The sequence below is a fragment of the Salmo salar genome, chromosome ssa06, assembly GCF_905237065.1.
Source record: "Salmo salar chromosome ssa06, Ssal_v3.1, whole genome shotgun sequence".
Classification (NCBI taxonomy): domain Eukaryota; kingdom Metazoa; phylum Chordata; class Actinopteri; order Salmoniformes; family Salmonidae; genus Salmo; species Salmo salar.
Window position 1 is genome coordinate 60,352,126 of NC_059447.1, and position 15,667 is coordinate 60,367,792.

Below are 15,667 nucleotides of genomic sequence, written 5' to 3' on the forward strand. Positions count from 1 at the left end.
GCATTATAGTCGACCGTCCAGTGGACCATGAAATCGACCACGATCCAAAATCCAGGTCATCAGCTGATATTCATATGAAGGAGTGATCCTTGCAAACACACAGTAATACACATTTTGAAAATCTTTTTAAGAAACCCCACTAGGCAACAACACATTTCCATTTGGGATTAAGGGAACATTTGTAGATATATGGGCAAAGGAGGAAAAGTGCTTTAGTCAAAAGGTTCAGTTCACTTCTGGAGTCTAATGGAAACGCAAACCCCTGCTCATACTTAGCAGAACAATCCATGATGCTCAGGAGGCTCACATCTAGAGGCACATTTGTGGAGCAAATTAGGCATTCCCACATTGAGACTATTCAGTGCTCTATGTGTTCCAGATGAACACAAATGGGTAGGCTATAGGATATGTAGTGGAAAGAAAGATGTAAACTGGGGATGTTAATGTAAGGCTTCTAAGCCATGACATGTAAAAATGTTGTGTAAAAATGTGTGCTGCCTATGGCAACCACCATGGAAGCCCCATTAGAGCAAATTGTGTGGCATGTGGATTAATGTGCACCGTAGGTCAATTCCCACCCACAGGAATGTTTATTGAACAGTAGTGAACCTGTTATACCTTTGGTAAATACACTACCGGTCAAAAGTTTTTGAACACCTACTCATTCAAGAGTGTGCAAAGCTGACATCAAGGCAAAGAGCGGCTATTTGAAGAATCTCAAATATAGACTATATTTGGATTTATTTAACACTTTTTTTGGTTACTACATGATTCCATGTGTTATTTCATAGTTTTGATGTCTTCAATATTATTCTACAATGTAGAAAATAGTACAAATAAAGAAAACCCCTTGAATGAGTAGGTGTTCTAAAACGTTTGACCTTATATGAATATCCCCTATGTCATATGTTGAAGGCTGGGATTTGATGTCTGGGGTTTGGTTTAGATGAAAAGACAGTGACATAAGTAAATATGGTTTGGTTCTGATAGGTTATTGAATATGTTGCCCTCAAACTATCTCATGCACGCTGCATGTCATCATCACCTCTTACCTGCATTATAGAACTGGTCAAGCACACACGTCTCCCCAAAGTCTATCTTCCCGAAGTGTATGATTTCCAGTTGACTTCCCACGGACTCGCACGCGTCTTTCAGGCAATGCAGGGCCATGTTCTCTGCGGTGTGCAGTTGAGTGAGCTCGCTGTTGACGACATATGCCACGGTGACAGCCCTGCTTTTATATTTCCCCGTAGACAACAAGCAGCCACTGTCCATCGGACAGCTCAGGATACTCGGACTGATGCTTCCGCTGACCACAGAGTCGTGCCAGAATGTCCCGGCGGCGGGGATGGGGTCACCGCAGCCACTCTCTTCCCGGGAGCCAGCAGATCCCCCGCGGGCACCCTCTGTGTTCGAGCCAGGACTAGAAAAGGGGACCGACAAGGATATCCCTTCATCTTGACTCATTGTTTTTCAAAGTCTGTTTTGGTTGACAATCCCTCTGTGTTGTTATGGATGCTCAGTTGCCCAACATCTCCATACACCCAAAGTCAACATTACGCACGTTTCCTCACAGACATTGTATGCAAAAGGCACGCAAGGAAAATGTCCATACTATTTGAAGGTATTTCAACACAGGTAAACAACAGTCTGGTGATATGGGTCAACCTCCTGTAAATTCATTCCTGGTTTCGCATGAAATTGTGCGATCTGCAATGATCATGAACCAAGATAGTGCGAACTACCACCATTGAAAGACACCGTTACTGTGAAGTCACGACACATAGGCTACTCACATACACCTAACGATCCTATGGAAAGTAACAGTTACCACTCAATTGCGACATTCTTGCGAGTCGCCAGATCGACTACACATAGTTTCCGAAGTTGCGCACTAACACAGGTTTCAATCGTTACAAACCCCTCATGAGCTTGTTTTCGGTTGATCCATCGTCCTAGAAAGCAGATCTGGGTTGCTGTCCAAATCTGTGCAGCCGCGCAATGAATAGCCTATCATCTAGAAACCATGCCCATAGAATAATGAATACCAACGCGAATATTATGTCCAGTCCCTGGACCCTGCCCTATTTCCACTACTATCTTTCCTGCACAGGCTCATGCACACTAGCTGGCGGTTGAGCCTTGTTTACGGGGCGGTGACATGACCATATTTGGAACAGTTGGAGCGTATTTCCCCTTAAAGCGACAGTCTGCTATTTTCCAGTAAGAAAATATTTCAAGTAATTTTAACTAATGAATCATACTCCTTGATTCTGAGTAGAAGAGGCAGGTGGGAGGAGCTATTGGAGGACGGGCTCATTGTAATGGAATGAATGGAATGGTGCAAAACACATAAAAAACGTAATGGAAACAACGTGTTTGCCTCCATTCCATTGATTCCATTAAAACCATTACAATGAGCCCGTCCTCCTATCACTCCTCCCACCAGCCTTCTCTGAATTGAAGGTACATAACTTAAAAATAGGCCTACCTGACTATATTCAGTTGTCATCCATCAATTGTTCATGTTTTTGTTGTCATATGGGTACTGCAAACGAATTGTAGATTTAAATCATAAAACAAGACCAATGCTGTCCTCATGGGACGCCATTACTGTTTAAAAAAGATATATATTTCACCTTTATTTAATCAGGTAGGCCAGTTGAGAACAGGTTCTCATTTACAACTGCGACCTGGCCAAGATAAAGCAAAACAGTGCGACACAAACAACAACACAGAGTTACACATGGAATAGACAACGTACAGTCAATAACACAATAGAAAAAAGTCTATATACAGTGTGCGCAAATGGCGTGAGGAGGGAAGGCAATAAATAGGCGATAGTAGCGAAGTGATTACAATTTAGCAAATGAACACTGGAGTGATAGATGTGCAGATGATGATGTGCAAGTAGAAATACTGGTGTGCAAAATAGCAAAAAAGTAAATAAAAACAATATGGGGATGAGGTAGGTAGATTGGATGGGCTATTTACAGATGGGCTGTGCGCAGCTGCAGCGATCAGTTAGCTGCTCAGATAGCTGATGTTTAAAGTTAGTGAGGGAGATATAAGTCTCCAACTTCAGCGATTTTTGCAATTCGTTCCAGTCATTGGCAGCAGAGAACTGTAAGGAAAGGTGGCCAAATGAGGTGTTGGCTTTGGGGATGACCAGTGAGATATACCTGCTTGAGCGCATGCTATGGGTGGGTGTTGTTATCGTGACCAGTGAGCTGAGATAAGGCGGAGCTTTACCTAGCAAAGACTTATAGATGACCTGGAGCCAGTTGGTCTGGCGACGAATATGTAGCGAGGGATAGCCGACGAGAGCATACAGGTCGCAGTGGTGGGTGGTATATGTGGCTATGGTGACAAAACGGATGGCACTGTGATAGACTGCATCCAGTTTGCTGAGTAGAGTGTTGGAGGCTATTTTGTAAATGACATCGCCGAAGTCGAGGATCGGTAGGATAGTCAGTTTTACGAGGGTATGTTTGGCGGTGTTAATGAAGGAGGCTTTGTTGCGAAATAGGAAGCCGATTCTAGATTTAATTTTGGATTGGAGATGTTTAATATGAGTCTGGAAGGAGAGTTTACAGTCTAGCCAGACACCTAGGTATTTGTAGTTGTCCACATATTCTAAGTCAGAACCGTCCAGAGTAGTGATGCTAGTCGGGCGGATGGGTGCGGGCAGCGATCGGTTGAAAAACATGCATTTAGTTTTACTAGCGTTTAAGAGCAGTTGGAGGCCACAGAAGGAGTGTTGTATGTCATTGAAGCTTGTTTGGAGGTTTGTTAACACAGTGTCCAAAGAAAGGCCAGATGTATACAGAATGGTGTCGTCTGCGTAGAGGTGGATCAGGGAATCACCCGCAGCAAGAGCGACATCGTTGATATATACAGAAAAAAGAGTTGGCCCGAGAATTGAACCCTGTGGTACCCCCATAGAGACTGCCAGAGATCTGGAACAACAGGCCCTCCGATTTGACACACTGAACTCTATCTGAGAATCAGGCGAGGTACATCACAGTAGTCAAGTGCTACAGTATTTGCATTGTATGTGAACATTACACTTGCTCCATTGTTTATGTTTTGTTGTCTGTTTGATGGTATGTACATCTTACAGTGTGGCTTTAAAGAGACAACAATATGGTCATACAGTACCAGTCAAAAGTTTGGACACACCTACTCATTTCAGGGTTTTTCTTTATTTTTAGTATTTTCTACATTGTAGAATAATAGTGAAGACATCAACACTATGAAATAACACATAATGCCAAGATTATGCAAAGCTGTCATCAAGGCAAAGGGTGGGGAATCTAAAATATAATATATATTTTGATTTGTTTAACACTTTGTGGTTACTAAATGATTCTATTATTCTACAATGTAGAAAAAAGTAAAAATAAAGAAATTCCCTGGAATGACTTGGTGTGTCCAAACTTTTGGCTGGTACTGTACATGTTGCCCTTACTCTTTTGTCCCAACCCTTGGAGAATAGGCCCTATTCATCATTTTGGGAAATTCCCAATTTACATCACGTGGCCTGAAACCTGCATGTTATGTTATGTAATAATAGTACTTAACGCCACGAGGGCTGTTTACAGCATGCACAGTTTCAATGATTTGCAATTTATCTCAGAATGGACATAGGCCTATAACTCAGATTAAAGTTTTTGATGTTTAGGCTAATAAACAAATCACAAACAGGTCCCAGAGGATTCATAACACTGCTATCTGTAGAGCAACCACTTGGCTCCCAAGGACTCATACCATGATATAGACTATCTATAGATTGTATAGATAACCTATTCAATAATCTCAACTATATACATTGAAAACATTTTCAAGCGTGTGACCCTTTTGCATCGGTTAGCCAGCTTCTGTGGGTAACCTAATGTAACTCTTCAATAAGGCCTCCCAATGTTTTGGTTCCTAAGTGCTGCCTCCATCTATCTATTGGTTCATTTTGGACTGAAAAGGTTTGGTTTGGTTATAGCTGTATGTAGTTCTGTGGCGGAGGCACAGTGGCTGTGAAATGATACGTTGTTATCGCCTGCCTGCCCTACGCTAGATTTCAGATATCTCTATGTGTAGCCATATATGTTTTTATGTGTTAGTAGGCCTACCTAGATTTGATATAAATTCCAATAGCTCATGGAATAAAACACAACTGGTGATGTACAATAACACTTCATTTCAACCTGCAATTCCCTCGAAATATACATATTGAGAGCAACAAATAAACAAACTTGGTTTTGTATTACATTTCATGAATTACTTTATTTCCCTGCAACTCAATTTCCCCGAGACTAGTTTCTTCCTCATACCAGACCCTCATGTAGGCAGAGGGGGACCCCTTGTGGTCAGAGTAGCCTACCGGTTTGGTACAATTATATGATTTTAAAATAGCTCCCCTGTCAAATGTTGCTACCTTAGTTACATTTAGCTTCAAAGAGAACCTTGAGACAAAACAGTTCGGGGGTAGCATTTTACTACAACGGTTGACTCTGTCATCAACACAAACGAGACAATAACTCAAGAACTTTGCATGTGTTTATGTGAAAACACCAGGTCATTGAATAGACACTGAGGGGCAGTACAGGTTCATTCTAAACGCAGTATGCAGGACAATGTAGGAAGTGTAGAAGGCACGAGCGTTTAGAGCGCTACAAGGAAGATCATTCTGGAGGGATAACGTTTACTACAGGTGAAGGACTTTATTCAAATCATGAGGTGCAATTAAAGGGATATGTGTGCTTTCGCTTATCAACCAGTGACAGAGTATACATCTGACCTGATTTGTGATATCTGATCATCTAAGTAGCCTGTGGCCTATGTTCTCAAAGTAATTTATTTAACCCTTATTTTACCAGGTATGTTGACTGAGAACACATTCTCATTTACAGAAACAACCTGGGGAATAGTTACAGGGGAGAGGATGTGGCAATGAATGAGCCAATTGGAAGCTGGGGATGATTAGGTGGCATGAGGGCCAGATTGGGAATTTAGACAGGCCACTGTGGTTAATACCCCTTACTCTTAGTATAAGTGACCACAGAGAGTCACAACAGCCATTTAACTTCCCATCCGAAGGACAGCACTCTACACAGGGTAAGGTCCCCTGTCACTGCCCTGGGGCATTGGGATATATATATATTTTAGATCAGAGGAAAGAGTGCCATCTACTGGCCCTCCAACACCACTTCCAGCAGCATCTGGTCTCCCATCCAGGGACAGACCCGGACCAACCCTGCTTAGCTTCAGAGGCACATTCAACTAGTTAAAGCCTCCTCAATATCATTAATTAGACATATCACACTATATTGTTGATATGAATGTCTCACACTGTAGTCACCCCCCCAACAACAACACGAGCCATACTAATTCTAAATTCAGTCAAGACCTTTGAGGGAAAAAAGCAGATGAAAAGAGCCCTTTGTGGAGAGTTACAGGTTTTAGATCCAACTTTAATATTGTCTGGAAAGCAACCAACGACCCTGCTACTCAGTGACAGGAAAAGGATTTACACTGTGTTAATCAGCCAATTACTGTACACATTTTTGTGGCTTATCCTTTGGTATGAGGTAAGTCCCGTTTCCCGATCCCCATCATATATTTGTCTGTGTTGTCTTTGACGTTGAACCAGGCCTAGTTCAGTGTGGTGTGAGTTTTCCCAGTGGCGGGACACTGATAGTGAGTGTTAAAGCACAAGGCTGCCAGTTAGACTGCTCTTTTCCTCAGACGCTGCCAGAGTATGTTTCCTTAGTCTGCAGTCTGGTTAGTGTGTAAATGGACAGGCAGCACACCGCTCCATCCACACATCACAGGGAAGAGGACTTTAGAAAAACGTTTTGTTGGATGGGCTGGCAGTCTTCTGCTGGTGTTTGTGGCTAAAAAGTGACACATAGACTACACCTTACTAGAGACTAGGTGGTCTGACAGAGCATGGACCTGGACCGCACACAATCCAATGAGTGGAATTTCAGTGGCCTGACTGCTGTTGTTGAACTGAAAGTGGGAACACCTAACTGCTTTGTAAACATGTGCTAACTTATTAGTGGCTGATTTCATATGGTGAAGTTTGGGATATCATTTGGGTGTGAGTAGATTAAGTTCTGTAGGGTAGGCTACTTTTAAAGTCAAAAGAGTAAAACAAAGAAAGGAAGACATGTTTATATAAAAAATATATTTTATTCCAAACTACAAAAGTGAAAACATGTAACTTTTTTGTCACACTTCTCAATAAAATAGTACACAAAACTGTCACAGGAACAGTCAAACACAGCAAATAAGCTATCAATAAACATATTGAAGGAAGAGAAAAACAAAAAAAACTTTTTAAAACTTTAAATTAACTTAAACAACTGTACAATAATATGTACAATATTTACAGCATCAATAATACATATAAAAAGGAATGAAGCTACAAATCATCCAGTCTCTTTTTTTTTTCGACAAAATACTGATTCCTTCCTTGCAACCTGAATCAGTCAGTCAAAGTCAAATACCTCTTTTCTCAGTGCTGTGGCATACCCTCAAAGCATGCACACTACGCTCCTTGTCTGGAAGGACGGCTGTTTTTCAGCATGGGCTGAACCATGACCTGTCGTTAGCACTGCAACAGTTAGGATCTGCAAACAGTGAGCTATACACAAGGGCACGTTCAATTAGTACTCTGGTGGGTTAAGGATTTAAGTTTCCGTACTGGGGGTTGAAAGTCTTCACCCTTCGTTACTGCAAGTGCTCAGAGGTTGGACACAGCCCAAGTTAATTAGGTGCCTGCCACAGTTTAGGGGGAGGGGAACATGGCATCAGCCAATTAGTGACAACATAGGTTGTCACATAGTAGAACTATAGTGCAGTAAGTATTCTATTTCGGGCAGCAGAGCAGCCCCCTGTCTTTCACCCCCTCTTTAGGGCAAGTGGCCCTAAACATCCATCAATACACTCATACATTGAATATACGCATATATATTTCTGTCCTTGTACAAAATACACAATTTGAAAATTACAACCCAAAAGACAAACAAATGCTGTGCTGCGAGATGAGATGGATATCTGTTGGATTCAAGTTAAGAGTCATTGGTTGTTTTTGCTGTTAGGTGACGTAATTGTTTACGCCATGTCTCCCAGCATCTTCTTGTAGTACATGGACTCAAAGATGTCATTCTCGCCGGGGCAGTTGTAGTGGCACGCGCAGGTCTTGATGAACATCATCTGCTTCTTCATGACCTGGCCGTCGGGGCACTTGAACTCCATGGGCAGGGTGGTGGTTCTGTGGGGGGTGCAGCAGCGACCGTCGGTGCACACTCCGCAGAACTTGGGGCGGTAGGACTTGGTGGTGGTGCAGCCAGAGATCTCAAACTTCATGGGCTTGGACACTCTTGGTGTGCGGATGCATTTCTTTCCCTTCTGTAAGAGCAAAGCGTTAAAAAAAAAGTCATTATTAGTGACCGTTCCTTCCCTCTTGATTTGACAAAGTGTTTCTATTGTAATGAAAGGGTTGGTTGGGTAGTGGTTGAAGAACGCGCTTACCCTAATGCTCTGCTCCATGTGGGACTCGCAGGGTCTGACCATGCACAGACGAGACTGTTTCTCCAGGCGGCACTCGCGGTTGTCGTTGGTTACTTTGGTAGAGATGCCCAGGCCGCAGGTTTTAGAGCAGGCGCTCCACTCAGTGGTCTGGACCAGGCAGTTCTCCCTCATCATGGAGGGGTCAGGCCCGTAGGTCTCCTCCTCTCTGTAAGCTGCAGGCAAAGAAGTGGAAGTGACATAAGACTCTTTATCTCTACACTCAAAAGCTGACCAGATTACATGATTAGAATGTAGGCTACTGTATGTGTCTAAGACTGAAACTCACCAGCGAGAGCAGAGCCCACAAAGATGTTTGTGTTTTGGGGGGCATCGCACACCCACTCCTCGCAGCACTTCTCAGGCACTTTGACGCGGCGGGGCATGGGGCAGTCAGGGCTGGGCAGGCGGATGTCCATGCTGCACAGGGGAATACAGCCCACGGCACCGTCCAGGCACGTGCACTGGTATTTACAGCTGCTCTGGAAGGACTCTCCACTCCTGTACACCATCCCACCCATCACACAGGTGGCGCCACCCTTAGCTGTGGGAGGAGGAGAAGAGAATGTCACATCTCCAGTCACACAAACACCAGCAGAGGAAAATAATCAGAGTCAGAGTATTAGAACGACAAAGAAGCCTGTTGAGAGTGACTTACCTGTGCAGACTCCTATGCGGCGGTTGATGGGGGAGCCGAAGTCACAGAAGAGTCCTTTGTGGGGGTCGCACATGTCCCTGTCTGTGCAAAGCTCGCCCATCTGCTTGGCACAGACCCTGCAACAGCCGCAGGCATCGGGCACCAGGCTCACACCAGGGGTACACTGGGGGGGCACATCAGGGCAACTACACTGCCCACTGCACTCCTGAGCCACAGCCTAAGGGACAAAGAGATAGGAGTATGGTTAGACCCTGGTCACATGGTCACAACTACTACTAATGTTACAGTTCATCAGCCCCAAGAGCTAGGGCATCATACAGCCTTTTGTAACTGTGTTAACAAAATATAGCGATTTACAATTCAACTGCTGTTGTAATAGGCTAGACATGCTGATAGCTCGTGGCTATCTGTCTGGTACATGGCGCATAGACACAGCAATACAGTTCCCATATAACTTGACATTCTCAGTAAAAGGGTCTTACCAGGTAGGAGAGAGTGAGACAGAAGAAAGAAATCAGCCTCATGTTCATTCCAGCAGACATTTTGCTTTTCTTCTGGGTTTTTCTCGGAGTATCTTAGACAAAAATAAGTCTTCAGGCTCTTCAAAAGTCTTCCTTAGTCTCTTGCGAGTAGTCAGGGAGCTTGTCGTCTGATCGAGTCGATCTCGTTGTTAAGAAATTTCTGATTTTGGTTCTTTCTCAGTTAAGTTCTCGTAGTTCTCTTGGTTAAAGCTAGAGTTTAGCTTCAGTAGTAGAGCTGTTGCTGCTCTTGTAGCTCTCTCTTGGATGAGGAGTTGTTCTGTGTCTGAAGCTAGGCGCTCTCCCTGCCTTTATACACCCAGGGCTGCAGTGACGTGCTAGTGGCTGAATGGAGTCCTGGACAAACATGGACATTCTTGGCATTCTTTCCTAATTTCCTGCCCCCCTCCTAGACTCGCTCTCCCTGACATATCGCATTCCTCCTGTCTGAAGCCAAAGTGCTGTCACATATCAAAATAAAAGTGCATTCTTGGCACTATCCCTCAACTTTCCCTTTTATGTGTAATCGGCGGTTGTGTTGTATCCCGGAGAGAGACCGTAAACCTCCCCTGTTATTGGGAATAGCTGCCTCTCTGTTCTCTTAGCACATCACACATAGATTTTACACTAGCGCCTTCAAAGGCTTTAAATATCTATTATTGCATGTGCATTTTATTATGAAAGGAAGGGCTGTAGTGTAGTCCACCGTTACAAAACAGTACCGTTATAAAAACCCCTGTACACCTTCAGGACTGTTTTTCTTTTTGGAAAAGAACATACTGTACAGAGAAACAGATGTATGATATGTATTGTATGCGATCATACAATAGCCTTCCTAAGTCTAACAAGTCATGGGTGTTGGGATTTAATCAACAAGTCCTTAATAAAGGGGGTTTGTACAGTATAAAACCACACCACCGTCTAGTTAACAGACTCTCATCAGTTCTATTCATTGGTTTTAATCGCATACTTTTTTTTATAGCCGTGCGCTTTCACCTCACTAATAAGGTTTAGTCTATGGACTTTAAAGCATAGTTGTACTACATTCCTGGTGTGGGATTCTATTTTGCTCCGTCAGTATCTAAACACTGAGCAGACTTGAGGATTGCAGGAAAGCGGCTAGACTCTGGGGGTTTGTATATTTTTGAAGAAACGATCACACAAGCCCCAGACTCTCCACCTCAGTCTTATGAAAGGCAGCCCTGCTCCTCACCAGCCACCGAATCGGAAATGAAAAACTCCCAGAGAAAACTCAGAGCTGGAGGAATGTGCGGCTGCGCCAGCAGACATACTATTACTGCATGGACACACCGACTGGGAGGAAGCGTGGCCTTATATGGGAATCTTCACTAGCAGCATCTGTCTTTTCCTTTTTTCCAGTGTGGTTTGTGCAGAAAGTACAGTAGGAGCTCCTCAGGGTCTGTACTGTCTGAGACGTTCTCGCCGGACAGTGTGTGGGATGGTAATGTACCCTGTCTGTCAACACAGATTCATTTGTGGCCAAACAGAGGCTGCCAGTTCCTTAACCCCGTCATGTCAAATAGTAGCAGCTTATCGCAATGCCCTATTTGAAAATGCGCTCGATTTCCTGAACCAATAACAGTGCGGTGTGGCTTTCCATTGAGGGGTTGGATGAACTGAACTCCCCTCCACAAGGCAGTGTTTAATCAAACATTGTGTGTGGTAAGACGTAGCTGTGTGTTAGCATCAGATTCCCTGTCTTAGGCTGTTGTCCTGGAGCTCTCATTAGTGCTCTCTCTCTCTCTCTCTCTCTCTCTCTCTTTCTCTCTCTTCTAAGCCCCCTGCTGGTGTGCTCCTTTCTCCCCAAGACGTTCCTTACTCAATGGAGCATAGGTAAATACTGTAAGGTCTGTTAACCTTTAATGTCATGCTCTCTGGTTTTCAATGGTGGCTAAAAGGGGTCTGAAACTCAAGCTAAGGCCATGGCAAGCATTCCAAATTCAACATTCCACATGCGGTGCAATTGGGGTCCAATTTGGGATAAGTGATGAGGTGCTAATGTTGGAGTGACAGGCAGAAGTTAGCTAGGGTCAAAGGTCAAGAGCTGGTGACGGAATGGAAAGGATTCCACATTCAGTGTAAATAAAGTACCTATTAGATATGTGCTTCACTGTGGGATGTAGCAGACCTGACCATGTGATTCACTTTCCCATTCCCTCAACGGAGGAGGGTGTTGTGGTTAAAAAAATGACTGTGGTTCATTGTTCCCAGTACAAAAAAAACAAACACACATAGCTAGCTACATCAGTGTATTAAACATTCTGCCAAGGAGTAATTGTCTGTGCAGTGTGATTCCAGTTCTCTCCATTTCCATTTCCACTTCTAGCCTTCGTCCCAAATGGCACCCTATTCTCTACATAGTGCACTACTCTTTCCCATCAGAGCCCTGTGGGCCTTAGTCAAATGTAGTGCAGCATAAAAGGAATAGGCTGCTATTTGGTACACAACCCTGTTCTGTCTGCAACTTACGTGACTGTGTTCAAGTGACAAATGTTCTGTCTGAGGTATTCCATCTAAGTGATGATTGTATTTTTAACCGAACCAGAGATCTTATCTATGATTAAAATGGAATCGGACGTGCTGTGGTCTAAAACCCATCTGTTTTCATTTTTCCAATGTCAATTTTAGTGCTCTTCCAGAAAAGACACAACATGTAAAATGCACATGGAATTGGATAGAAGCAATTCATATTGCCTCCAGACAATTGATGTGTGTAATACACAGTTAAAACCATGTATTAGAAACACTACGTTTACAGCAGCTTTAGTTGTTGAGCCTATGTTGTTTTGCAGTGCATAAAACACTTGTGGATGTCGATTAAGGCAGCCCCCTGCACCTCTTCGATTCAGAGGGGTTGGGTTCAATGCGGAAGACACATTTCAGTTGAATACATTCAGTTGGACAACTGACTAGGTATCCCCCCTTTTCCTTTCCCCTTTCCCCTTTCCCTTGTGTATCTTTTATGTGTAAACTTCAAGAAACGACATGTCAATCATTCAAGAATCAAAGTTCGATTGAATTCATTAATGGGCCATCCTATTAATTATTTTGACCTTTGCGTTGCTCTGAACTTAATAAAAGTGGTTTGGTTTAGCCAAAAAGAAGCCTTTTTGTTTTTGGGGCCAATCACGGGAACTCTGAATTGCTGTTGCATGGGACTTTTGAGTCACTCAAATGGGTGATTCTGCTCGAGCTATGAGAGGAGAAGAGAGACGGACACTATGTTGATGAGCTTGAACTTTTACATCTGAAGAACTATCTATCTGAAGAACTCGATCTATCTATCTACCTGAATTTGCCTGCTGTGGAGAGTGTACGGCATCGTTGTTTCAACGGGAGCTAGCCTAGCTTGTCAGATTTGGAGCTGTAGAGGAAGGTTTCCCAATCATTTGCTGAATCATTCTATATTCATTGAGCTACAATGCGCGCCAACGTTTAGGCTAAGTTTTTAGAGTGCACTCTAATACCTGGGAGCTTTCTATATTATAATTATAATTTTTTTACCCACATTTTCGATGTTGTCTCATCGCTGCAACTCCCCAACTGGCTCGGGAGGTGAAAGTCGAGTCATGCGTCCTCCGCCCACTTAATCCAGCCACACCATTGTGTCGGAGGAAACACCGTTCAACTGACTACAGAGTTCAGCCTGCAGGCGCCCGGCTCGCCACAAGGAGTCGCTAGAGCACGATGAGCCAAGTAAAGCCCCCATGGTCAAACCCTCCCTTAACCCGGACAACGCTGTGCCAATTTTGCGCCGCCCTATGGGACTCCCGATCACGGCCGGTTGTGCTGTCTTATCAATGATATGAGGAAAAGTAATGACTGTTGCCTTCTAATAATGGAATGTCTTTGACAATCCGTGCCAGCTATCCACAGTATACAGAAATATGTGATTTTTAAACAACTGAAAAATTATCTTGATAAATTATAGACATAAAGTTGTGAGAAAACATGTTACGTACTAGTCAAAGCTTATTACCATCTTACCATCTAGTATTTCCTTTTCCCTTTAATATGAACATTATCCTGAATTCCACCATGAATGGATGATTAGGACTAAAAATAGGTAGGCCCAATATAGTTGAAGACACAGGTACAGAAATTGGATTTCTGACTCACAAATACCTAAGAATCTGTTTTAAGCTTAAAAGCAACAGTTTGATCATCTACAATAACCCAGTGGTGAACCATGACTATAGGACCTAGGCCTTCAGAGGTACCAAACATCTTCCAATAGTTTACTTTGTATCTTCTATAGTCAGATCATTCTAGTTGTATTGAAGGGGGAGCAATACTTTTTGATTACATTAAGAATGAATCAAACAGGCCACACGCTTCGGGCTGCCGCTCACACAAAGACAGAACCGGCATGGATGCAAATGTGATACAGAGCATAAAATAATGCAACCAGCAAAACCAAAAAACACTGTTTACACAATCTATGGTAGCCTAACACCACTATCACATATGACCAATAGCGACCACAACAGTGACACATCAAAGGCGATAGGCTTGTGGTGCTGAAAGGACAGCGACCGTAATACCTGTGCACCCCATGGCGCTGAAGGAGAGCACAGTTTGATCAAACACATAGACACGGCTGATAGACAGAAGTCAAACACAGCATCAAATAACGGTATAGAATAAGCAGCCCATTCAATCCAGCAGGCCTTAAAAAAACATTTTATTTCCAAAATGAAATGAGCAAACCAGCTATTGCTTCCCATTGCAAATCTTTTATCACGTTCATCACACTACCCAGTGACATAAAGAAAATGCAACAATGTTTCACACTCATTATTTTCAGAGATACAGTGCCTTTGGAAAGTATTCATACCCCTTGACTTTTTCCACATTTTGTTACGTTACAGCCTTATTTTAAAATGTATTATACAAAATCTACACACAATACCCCATAATGACAAAGCGAAAACAAGTTTTTAGACATTTTTACGTAAGTATTCAGACCCTTTGCCATGAGACTCGAAATTGAGCTCAGGTGCATCCTGTTTCCATTGACCATCCTTGAGATGTTTCTACAACTTGATTGGAGCCCACCTGTGGTAAATTCAATTGATTGGACAGGATTTGGAAAGTCACACACCTGAATAAATAAGGTCCCACAGTTGACAGTGCGTGTCAGAGCAAAAACTAAGCCATGAGGTCGAAGGAATTGTCCGTAGAGCTGGATTGTGTCGAAGCACAGATCTGGGGAAGGGTACCAAAACATTTCTGCATTGAAGGTCCCCAAGAACACAGTGGCCTCCCTCATTCTTAAATGGAAGAAGTTTGGAACCACCAAGACTCTTCCTAGAGCTGGCCGCCCAGCCAAACTGAGCAATCGGGGGAGAAGGGCCTTGGTCAGGGAGGTGACCAAGAACCCAAAGGTCACTCTGACAGAGTTCCTCTGTGGAGATGGGAGAACCTTCAAGAAGGACAACCATCTCTGCAGCTCTCCACCAATCAGGCCTTTATGGTAGAGTGGCCAGAAGGAAGCCACTCCTCAGTAAAAGGCACATGACAGCCCGCTTGGAGTTTGCCAAAAGGCACCTAAAGCGTCTCAGACCATGGAGAAACAAGATTCTCTGGTCTGATGAAACCAAGATTGAACTCTTTGGCCTGAATGCCAAGCGTGACGTCTGGAGGAAACCTGGCACTATCCCTACGGTGAAGCATGTGGTGGCAGCATCATGCTGTTGGGATGTTTTTCAGCGGCAGGGACTGGGAGTGATGAAAGGAGTACAGAGAGATCCTTGATGAAAACCTGCTCCAGAGCTCTCAGGACATCAGACTGTGGCAAAGGTTCACCTTCCAACAGGACAATGACCCTAAGCACACAGCCAAGACAACGCAGGAGTGGCTTCAGGACAAGTTTCTGAATGTCCTTGAGTGGCCCAGC

The 15,667-nt window shown here is 43.6% G+C and overlaps 2 protein-coding genes across 2 annotated transcripts in view; both read right to left on the minus strand.

Annotated features, from left to right (window-relative positions):
• The window catches only part of LOC106607751 (mitogen-activated protein kinase kinase kinase 5), a 61,241-nt gene extending 59,120 nt beyond the window's left edge, over nt 1–2,121 (minus strand). The window contains exon 1 of the mRNA XM_014205044.2: nt 1,053–2,121. Coding sequence (XP_014060519.2) covers nt 1,053–1,467 — 415 coding nt within the window. The 5' untranslated portion in view covers nt 1,468–2,121. The remainder of the gene's footprint in view (nt 1–1,052) is intronic.
• Nucleotides 2,122–7,171: 5,050 nt separating this feature from the next.
• On the minus strand, nt 7,172–10,016 carry ctgf (connective tissue growth factor). Its single transcript, NM_001139999.1, is given in 5 exon segments — nt 7,172–8,412; nt 8,536–8,747; nt 8,861–9,115; nt 9,230–9,446; nt 9,712–10,016. Coding segments are annotated over 5 exon segments (1,041 nt in total). The 5' UTR covers nt 9,772–10,016; the 3' UTR covers nt 7,172–8,115.
• Between the last annotated feature and the right edge of the window lie 5,651 nt (nt 10,017–15,667).